At 47.9% G+C, this 10,450-nt stretch overlaps 1 protein-coding gene across 1 annotated transcript in view; it reads right to left on the reverse strand.

The window, feature by feature from the left end:
- Positions 1–764: 764 nt before the first annotated feature.
- Positions 765–10,450, reverse strand: part of SEC31B (SEC31 homolog B (S. cerevisiae)) — a 29,564-nt gene continuing 19,878 nt past the window's right edge. Inside the window, exons 18-25 of the mRNA XM_009081851.1 lie at positions 10,345–10,450; positions 9,431–9,644; positions 8,756–9,079; positions 4,817–4,872; positions 3,436–3,581; positions 2,903–3,020; positions 1,464–1,535; positions 765–944 (exon numbers count right to left, since the gene is read on the reverse strand). The exon at positions 10,345–10,450 is cut by the window's right edge and continues 71 nt beyond it. Coding sequence (XP_009080099.1) covers positions 765–944; positions 1,464–1,535; positions 2,903–3,020; positions 3,436–3,581; positions 4,817–4,872; positions 8,756–9,079; positions 9,431–9,644; positions 10,345–10,450 — 1,216 coding nt within the window. The remainder of the gene's footprint in view (positions 945–1,463; positions 1,536–2,902; positions 3,021–3,435; positions 3,582–4,816; positions 4,873–8,755; positions 9,080–9,430; positions 9,645–10,344) is intronic.

A 10,450-nucleotide genomic window follows, 5' to 3' on the forward strand; every position in this document is an offset into this window, starting at 1 on the left:
TTCCTGAATGGGAGAGTCCCAGGAGATGGAAATGGGAATTGGCTCTGGACCTCAAATGTAATGGGCTTGAGCCTGCAGCTTATGGGGGAAAAGATATAAAGGAGGGTGAATAGAGGGTAAACAGGAGACTTGACTATTAAAAAGAGAGGGCTAGGCAAAGAAGAGAGAGAGAGAGAACCAAAGCTACCCCAGAGCAGGCTAGTAGTTAGCCCTACTAACTACTGGCAGCAGGATATGGGTGCAGAAAGGGTGAGTCAAGGATGAGAATCAAGAGAAAGAAGTAATCAGGATAGAGCCTCGATGCAGCCCAACAGAGTGGGGACACCCCAGCTTCGATCCCAGCTATCACTTTACACTGTAGCCTGAGGTCAGGTGCCAGCCCTGTTTGTCTCCTGGAGAAAAAAAAAAAAAAAAAAAAAGCAATGTCAGCCTGGAAGGAAAGGAGTTTCCCCTTTGTGCTAGGGATATAGTGAAGAAGGATCTCTGTGCAACCTGGACAGCCTGAAATTGAGATCCCTGGACTGAAGAGCAGCCTCAGACTAGTAAGAAAGAGAAGAGAGAAAGAACAGTCTCCAGGAGCTGCAGGCAGCAGTGGGCTGTCTGGAGAATGGATGGAGCCAGGCATGCTGGCCCAGCACAGTTTCAGGCACTGGCACAGACTGGCACTTCTCCAGGGTCAGAAGGAGAGTCCAAAACCTGCAGCACATCGACAGGTGAGGCAGTCCAACAGCTCTCGGTGTTCACTGTTCCAGCTGCTCCATGCTTTAGACATTCAGCTTGCCTGCAATGGTCATGAGGACTTTCAGGATGGGCATGAAACCAGACACCTCACTGAAACTGCTGCTGCTCACTACTTGGGTGTGAACCAGGAGACCCTGTGGGTAGTTCTTAGCCTCAATGCATCGGGCAATTTCATGGAGACCCATGAGGATGGTAGGAGAGAGCTGTGGAGAGAGCGCAAAAACGAGTCAGATGTTGAACAATGTAACACACCCTTCCCTACTGTTTTCCACATCATTTTCACCAAACACCTACACAAGCACTGGCAGGAAGGACAGTTTGGTTCTTGCCTTGATTTCCCAGACTACAACAACTGCCAGCTGGCATCAGCAATTGGCATCAGGAGCTTCAGAGTTTTCTAAGCCAGAAAGAACACTATGTTCACACTTAACTACCCGCAATTGCCTCTTCCCATCTGCAATCTCTCTCTGTGCAGTAAACATTTTGGGGGTAAAAGCACCCTGCAAATACCTCCCCAGCTTTTCCTTACACTATGCCTGGGCCAAAGTTAAGGAAGAAGCTATAAGGCTTGCTGCATTCATGGTCATTACAAGCTTTGGCACTCCCCTATTTTTGCCAAGAGAACACATCCTGGTTATACTGGTGCAGACACCACGGCCAATAATCCAGTGCAAAGGTGGGATCAGAAACCCCTCTGGACCACAAGGAATGGTGGTACTTACTGCCTGCTCGCGGAGTTTCTCGTACAAACTCTCCAGGCGCTGCAGTGCATCCTCCAACTTCCTTCGGGTTTTCTGAAGTGAAAGGTATTGTTAGTTCTGCCACAGCTTCAAAGCCACGTCTCCAGAACCAAGATGTTCTCACTCAGTCCCTCCCCTCCTCTGTTCTTTTCACAGCACCTTACAATTCAGCTGCATCTCAGCCTCTGGCACCCAGGGGCTGTGACACAAGCCAGCCATGCACTCACTGCCCATGTACATGTATATATATATATATATACATGCATTCTCTTCCTAGGACAAGAACCTGGATTCCCTCTTTTCCCATCTCCCAGACTTGGCATTTCTCCTTTCTCCCAGTGCTTGTAGACCACAGGACAGAGTAACTACTTCCAAAGTGTGAGAAACATCCAGTAGTTGACCCATGAGGTGTTCAGACAGCCTCATCCTGACTGACCTAAACAATACATTCTTCCTCGTCTCCTTAAGGAAAAGAGGGAATATCCTTCCCACTCTGGGTAACCACTAAAGAAAGGGACTGAGTACTGAAAATTCGGTGGGACTGATCCCGCTAACCCCACCTTGAATAATCCACTCACAGGTAAATTATTCCATGGATAGAAATGCCTGGCTCTGGGCACTGCTGGGACAGGCCTGGCAGCCACAGGAGTTCAGGTGCATTGCACTGCTGTACCAATCCACCTACTCAACTGCCACCTAAGTGCTTAAGCCCAAACCAACAGGCCTTTCTGTCCATAGAGGGAACCTTTAGGTTGTCTCCCAGAAATTGCTACACCGCACTCTCAGAGCAAACGTGCCAAAGATGCTGCTCAAACTGCCTGACTCAGTGCTCATCCCAACACCTATCAGAGATATTCTGGAAGGCTTCATGGTCCCCCAAGCTCTGGGAAGATTCAGCAACCTAACATGATGTGCTAACACTGCTTTTCTGCTTCCACACGGTCTGGCCTGATACACTGACACAATGTGACATGTATGCCAAGAGCCTTCCAGGAAACAGGGTGGAGAAATTACAGTGACTTGGACACAGATTGTTTGGCTTTTTCTTCCAGTCAGGATATCTCAGCCTCTCCCTCTAAGCTCTGAGGATAGCTGGCAACACCAGCTCTGCAGGAACTATCTACAGATCAAGTCAGTGAAACAGTAAGCTGAATTAGCTGAGTCATTTCTTCTACTTTCCTTAGAAGAAAGAGCCAGGAGGATAGAACCATTGCTCCAAAAAGGCAATGAGAAGCAGTGGATAAATGCTAGAGAATGCACCTCAGCTCCCAAAGATGAACAAGCCTTGCAGCCTAAAGGAAGGAGATTAACTTGGTTATAGGAACAAGACTCTTCCTTTCTTTACCCAACCAAAAGAAGGAAGCACCAGCCAAACATCTATGAGGGAAAAAAAGCCAAATATCGGGGAAGGGAGGACTTACTGGATCAGTGGCGACAGCAGAGCAGCGTTGCACCAACCCTTCAAACGTGGCCTTCAAAGCCTGGTGCTCAGGGGGCACCTCCTTCCTCTCAACGCTCTCCACGGGTGGCTGCTGATACCGACAGAGAGAAAAGCAGCTGAATGAATGCAACAGGAGCAAGAAAGGCAGGAGCAGGTAGATTCCCCTCCTGCAACTAGAGAACAGAAATAATTTCATCCCTTCACAAACTCAGAGAATCTGGGAGCACAGAACTAGATCATCTTCAGACTGTGGTATAGCCTCAGACCTCTATAGATTCTCAAATCCCAGCAGGCTGACAGCCTGTCTGACCTCCCTTCCTCTCTCCTAGCCATATCCAGGTGTCATTTTCCAACCTGGCAACTCCTCTGACACTCAGGCAGAGATGCTTTGTAAGGGCTAAGGAGCAACACATGCTCTGCAGCTGCCAAGTAATAAGAATGTCAAAAGCTGAGTAGTTTTTCTACTTGATGAGGAGCTGGTGGCTGGGGAATGCTCCACTTTCCCTGGGTACCTGCAGGTTGCCTTCCTTGGGTGCTCCTGGGGGTGACTGGCCAGATTCTTGCAACCTGGATAGCTGAGGATGGATCCCTTGGGGCTCAGCAGGCAGGCCCATTACTGGAGCTGTGATGGGGGCCAGAGGAGCAAATTTCTCAGGCATCTGTCAGCAAAAAGAAGGGAAAGAAAGAAAATAATCATGATAACCAAGTCCAAGGAAGAAGGGTTGTTACACTCTCCACAGTCAAATTCAACTTCCTTTGTAACTTGAAGAGTGTCCAGTTCTCAAGATGTTGTGTATCACATCCCTGTTCTTTCAGGCCCCTGACTCAGAGAATGGGGCCCTTCCTCTTGCATCCTAGATGAACAGTCAAAGCGACAGCAAGAAAACTCCTCTGGAATTGTTCAATCAAACAGATCCGTTACCCCTGAGAGCACTGGTCCTCAGAAAGCCGCCTTGGCTCTGCAACGGCACGAGTCCTGAATGTAGAGATTAGCAGCAGTAAAGTGTCCAACTGAGCAAGTGTTGGGGAAAATCCCACGACATGGGGGGAGAATCCTCTTGCAAACACTTCATCGTGCCCCTGCTAAGCCAGAGAGTCATGACAGATTCGCTCCAACGGGGCTAGAACAAAAGGAGATGGCTTTAACAAGAGGCTAATCCCGTTGTAGTGAGCACAGCCTGAAGCAGGTTCCCAGCTATGCTGCCAGAAAAAAGGGCGAGAAGTCTGTTCCAAGCTGAAGAAGAAGAGTGGGGGGTGGGAATGGTGCCAAAGAAGCTTCTCATCACACCTGCCAGCAGGCAACAGTGATAGAAATGGGGTACTGAAAGCATTTGTTGCAACACAGCTCAGCTCACAGGTCCTCTAGTCCAATCATGACAAGGCAAAGAGCTGCAGGACCAACACAGCAGACAGCTCACAACTATGCTCGTCCCAACATCTTTCAGCAGAAGTGCCTTATAAGTTGGTATCAGCATCTGAGGAAAATCACTGTGGTCTCACTGTGCTGAGAGGAAATGCTGCCCCCAGCTGCCAGGTGTGAAGGGAGTGTGATCTCAGCCACTATCCAAAAAGTTGTGTGGGCAAGGGCATAACATTAAATCTGTATTTCTAACAGGTGATTGCAGCCAGCCTGGGAAGTACTGACAGAGGATACAACATCAGAGATGATAACCACATTACAAAACAGCCATCCTGGAAAATGGCATGTGACTTTGGATGGCAAAGAGTCAAGATGACAGACTCCAGTCCTAGCTCTGCATGTAATGCAGAAGTAGACAGACCAACATGGATAGAGACATACTGAGTGTGACAGGGAGTACTTATAGAAATGTATCTGTTACAGGGAGCTCCCTGGCTAAAAAAGAACCAACACATATTGTAGCTGAAAGCTTACCTTTTTCTTCTGAGGGCCTCCTCTTCCAGCAGAGGGATCACTCCAAGATTCATGAGCTGCCAGAACAGAAAACAAGATACAAACATCAGACTTTGAGAAGGTGACTGCAGCAACAATTCATGGTTGCCTGCATTGTTTAGAATTTCCTTCCGGAAAAGGGTCCATGACTCCAATTCCCCATCATTGCACCTTTAGACTTTCAGCTAAGGTACTCTGGGCCCAGCTCACAGGCCATGAACTGCTCCTGCTTCCCCTTCTCTTTCTTAATTGCATCTTCACATCCGAGTATGTGCACAACCTTCAAGAGGTGATGTCTGATCAGACTGAACTCCCACACAGAAAACTTTTTCCAACCACCTGAAACTTTCTAGATTCTGCACAAGCTGCAGAATTCAGCTCCAGAGCCAGGCCTGAACCTTGGCCAGGACCTGCATGGGTGTGCACCTCAGGGTTCAGAGAGTTCCTGGGGCTCCCTAGAGAATCTAGCACTGTGGTATGACAGCAAGAGCTGTGCTACAGGTGAGAGAGCTTCTCACCAGCACTCACAGGAGTGCCTCATGGTGGCAGTCCACAGCCATGCAGGCTGCTCTGATAAACGGGGAAAGATTTAGAGGTGGGTTGAAATTTTCCCTTCCAAAATCATGTTCAGAACCAAAGCTTAGCAAAATTTGCTGAATACCCAACTAGAAGGGAGCGGACCTAACCAGTAAATGCCTTGGGAGCAGAGAGGTGTCTCAACATACACTTCTGTGGTATCTTGCTTCTAACCTCACTGCAGGTAATTAAAAATCCATCAGACAACACAACATCAAAAGACTTGTGACCACACTTCATTGTGCAAAGGTCAGATTGCAACTACCTTGTCTGCTGATGTCCTGTAGAGCTACCTGCATCTTTAGACAAAACCCCAGTATTAACAACCTCAAGCCCATGAGAAGGAATAAACTGTGAGAAAGTAGAATAATTCTAAGGGGCAATATCAGAATTGCTGAAGCTCAGTGCCACACTTAATGAGCCACTGATCCTGAACTGAGCTTTAAGAATCACAGGGGAAAGATGCAAAAGGTGCTTCATTACTTTAATTACCTTTATTATTGAAATTCTGGCAGCCTCTTTTTGCCCTCCCTTTTCCCATGATTTCAAGACTCACTTTCTGATGAGTTTGGATCACTAGTTTAATTAAGTTGGCACTTATTTCCAGCTTGGGGATTCCGTGCCCTAGAACTTTGCTGGCCCCCACTGAGCCCGTGGCCTAGCAGTCCTTGGCACCATTCCAGCTCAGTGGCACTCTGCATCCTCACAGGAAACAGCTATTTAAATTATAGTCCTTAAACCAAGCACTTAATCATCAGACATGAGACAAGAGGACCCTGTTGGATTTTGCTGGGGTGAAACACTATCTTGCCTATGTAAATTGTTCAGTAGGATTTCTCACCATCCCTGAAAGGAGTGCCCCATGGCAACATCTCCAGCAATGCCTGTCCTAGAAGAAACAAGACCATTACAGGCTGGAGTCAGAGATTATCCTGGTCAGAAAGGACATTGGCGAACTTGCTGCTGTCCCTTACCCTGTCCCTGACACTCCTCAGGAGCATGGGATTTCTACAAGTGGAGATCTGTCTTCATTGCACTAGTAAGAATGTTCGTGAGCTGCTGAGACCATGCTCAGGAGTTTCCAAAGTGAGCAATTTTGGCCTGTCAGATTAAGTGATTTTACAGTCCCTTTTCAGATTAGGAAAAGTACCAATCAAAACCAGAACAATAATAGCAGGTCAGAAAGCACTCTCAAGGAAGCCAGTTTGCCATTAAAACCAGAAGCAAATGTGCCAAGGAGAAGCGAATTTCCCAGCAGTGAATTCCTGAAGGCCATCTTCAGCCTGAGGAAGTGCTTGAAATCCTTGTTATGGAATCAGCTTTGCTTTAGCAGGGAAAAAGTGGGGTATTTTGTTTCTCTGCTAAAGGGACAAGTCCCTTTCTAGAGTCTCACTCCACACAGCAAGACCTTGGTGATGTAAATGCCTATCAAGTACTTGGCTTTCCTAAATAAAGCTGAGAGGCTTGTGCCTGGCAGATGGTGTCACTGTGTAGTGACAGGCCATTAAGACATTGACCCTTACCCCACTGACAATGTAGACTAGAAGACAACTACTCCCTAACATCTATGAATCCCAAGGTGAGAAATCAGTACAAAGTATCAGTTGGAGAACCTCTACAGTCCAAATTCTCCCCAACAGACTGACTAAGATTCAAAGCCAAACCTCATCCTTTAACTAAAGCCAAAGTTAACCTTGGAATATAGCCACCCAATTCTCCTTGGGGAGCTCTACTCTGCCATTGCACCTGCTGGGACCCACCTCCACCAAACCACCCAGGGAAAGCACAAGCACAAGTAAATCCATGCACAAAGCTGATAGTGTAACAGGGAGAAAACAAGTGTTGAGTTACAACCACTGGCCTGTTCCTTGCCTAGAGGACCAAGAAAGGAAAACTGGCTGCTTCCCTGTCCTGCTGGCCTGGCAACTGCCTGAAAAGACAGAGACTGAGAGTGCTCTAATTCCTCCAGGACTGGAAGGAATTAGAAAAAGAAGAAGCTGGAGACCCTGTTTTCTGTACCCAAACTCATAAGTAAGAGCATAGTGCTTTCATTTCACTTCCAACACCCACAAGTGTCACTGACTAGTCCTGAGGACTGGTGTGTTTCCTGGCCCAGCTGTATGGACAGGGGCTCCCCAGGCATGCAAGGAAACAACAGCAGTGAGCATGCACACATGCACACATCAAAACATGCGCTCACACCCCACATTTCACTGGAAGCAGCAACATTGCCTCCCCCACACATCTGGAGGCTTCTCTGGGTACTACCTGAATGATCCATGTGGGGATCTAGCCAAGGGAAGAAACCTGAAAATCAAGGCAGGGTGGAAAGGTCATCATCACCAATAGCTTTTACACAGTTAGTAATGTCTCTGGACTATGATCTCCAATAGCTTTTTAGGAAGGAATTTGTCCAGCATAGCTTAGAGCCTTTTTGTGTAGTCCTCACAGGCCTCACACAGTGGATTTGCTATCCCTGGTTAAACCTAGCTCAGCAAAGGACTCCAGGTTGGAAGCAAACCTCATAGACTCAGTTCCTTCACTCTCAGAACACGTATGGCTGGGAGAACCAGCTACGGAAAACCCTGTGGATTGTCAGTCTTGTTAGGGATTCCATGGCCTGACTAAACCTGTCTCCCTGAGGCAGCAAAGAATTAACAAGCACCAGATGTGATGATATAGTGGGAAATAGAAAGAGGGAATGCCCATCCACTGGGAACTAGGTCCAACAACACTCTCTCTTCATCATGCTAGCAAGGACTTCACAGTACTTGCATGCTGGGCTGGATTCAAACTATAGACCCAGAGAGGTCAAAAGCACTGCACAGAAGAATCCAGAAGTGATTCCCAGACAAGCACTTTTTGGCAACAGGAAAAAATGGGAGAACTAGAGCACAGCAGACAGGAATTTGATCCTGAAGCTAAGCGAGGGGTATCTCAAGGACAGAGAAGCAGCACCCTGCTCTCCCGGTGTTTCAAAGGCATTTCTTGTATGAGTTGCATGAGCAAGGGCAAGATCAGCAAAACTTCCACCAGGCATTCCATGGGAACTACCACCCTTTCTGCCAGAGCAGATGCCTTTGGAGTAGATGATTATTCAAGGTGCACTGAAGAACTGAAGAGACATCTTGCAACTACAACCTGGGAGATAGAACAACTGAACAGACTGAGCAAACCCACCAACAGTGCTGTGCTTCACCATTAGAGCAAGACTCAGCACCATGTGCCTGTAAGGTTTGCCTCAGCACCACATCCAGTGACCAGACCAGAAGATCCATGTCCATTATGCACTGCAAACCCCATCTTGCGTGTCCTGGACACACAAGTCACACAGGCAGTACTCACCCGTGGGAGGAGGAGGAATGGCTGCTGGCAGGGGTTTAGTAGATGGAGCTCCAGGACCTCCCTGAGGGTAACCCATGTTCATGGGGCAGTTGAAAGGTGCTGAAGAGAAATCTAGAAGAGACTGGCTTGCCACAGGGGGAGGACAAGCTGCAGAAAGCTGAGATGATGGAACTGAGGCTGGCGTGAAGAGGGCAGGTCCGGGTGGTGGAACACCAGGAGATGTCATGGGCATGGACTGTCCTGGCAGAGAAGGCTGGCTGGGGAAGGGAGCAGGACCAACAGGTCTGACTCCCACTTGTCCAAATGGCTGAGACTGTGACACAGCTACAGACAAGAAAGAGAGTGTATCAGCACCACTTGTTTAATTTGCAACTACTCCTGATGCTCTCCTTCATCCTAGTAAGTCTTCACTTCTTCAAACTACACCTGAGAATATCCATGCCAGGCACATCCCCCGTAACCCTGGCTACATCAACCAAACTTCCACCAACTATCAATATTAATATCAAAGAATGTGCAGCAACAGTTGCCTAGATATGTCAGAAGCACTGAGAAGCCTCTCAGACAGCTGACTTGTTCTTTGCCAGTACAATAGGCCTGTGAAGAAGAAAGCAGAGCAGCCATCCATGTTGAAGGCCTTAGTCTCAATGGACACAACTATCACATAATGCTTACCTGGCCCTGAAACAGATGCTGGATTCAAGCCCAAGTTGTACTGTGGGTAGGGCTGCCCTCTGGAATAGACACTTGTTTGTGGACCCATGCTAGCCTGGGGAGGGGCAATGTGGTGAGGTGTCACAGACATGGCTGGCACTGGCTGAGGTGTGAAGAGGGAAGGCACTGAAGGCTGAGATGGCGCTGAAGGGGCAAATGATGACTGATAGTTGGGCTGCAATCAAAAAACAAAGAACTTGCAAGGGGCCAACAATCATGTATGTACACACACAAGCAGATGCACTTTCTATCCCTGTCACTTTTCAGGCAAGAGAAGATGCTGCTGCTGTCAGTGCCCTGGATGGATTTGTTCAAAGGCCTTTTCCACCATATAACTTGCTCAACAAGTTGAGCACCACACTCCTCAGAGAATTCTGTGGCTCTCAAAAGGATTAGTCCTCAGGAGCCAGTTTCCATACAGTGACTTCCTGGAAGCACAACCAGAGGAAATAATGAAGGAGGAATAATGAAGCAATACAGGCTGGAAGCAAAACTTCCCAAAGTCTTCTTGTGCAAGAACTGAGATGAAGCCATACTACACTCATTTTAGTGAGATATGGGGGCAAGATGGGATTGGAGAGTGATCCACAGCCCCCTTTATCCTCAGATGTGAGATCTCAGTGGATCACTACACTTGTGACAGCCTCCTCCAGGGACTGCATGTAGGACGGGGCTTTGTGAAAAGCTGCCAGACAGCTTACTTATGGATTATTACAGAGTTTATTACAGTTTGTGTGTGCTCCAGGGAAGGACATCACTGGTCAGTTCCTCAGTGCCTGCAATCTATGTCATCTCATATTACTTCATATGCCTTCCACAACCCAGTAGCCTTCCTCCCTCTCCCCAAACCACGAACACCTGAGTTTAAGGCCTACCTTCTCTGGATGTCTGGGACCTGCTTTGTGGGCTGCTCCTTCAGGGGCTGAACCACCCCTGGCTGCTGGAGATGTGTGTTTAATGACCCCTACATTGACACGAGTG

This window comes from Acanthisitta chloris, unplaced genomic scaffold, assembly GCF_000695815.1.
Source record: "Acanthisitta chloris isolate BGI_N310 unplaced genomic scaffold, ASM69581v1 scaffold919, whole genome shotgun sequence".
In the NCBI taxonomy this organism is placed as follows: Eukaryota; Metazoa; Chordata; class Aves; order Passeriformes; family Acanthisittidae; genus Acanthisitta; species Acanthisitta chloris.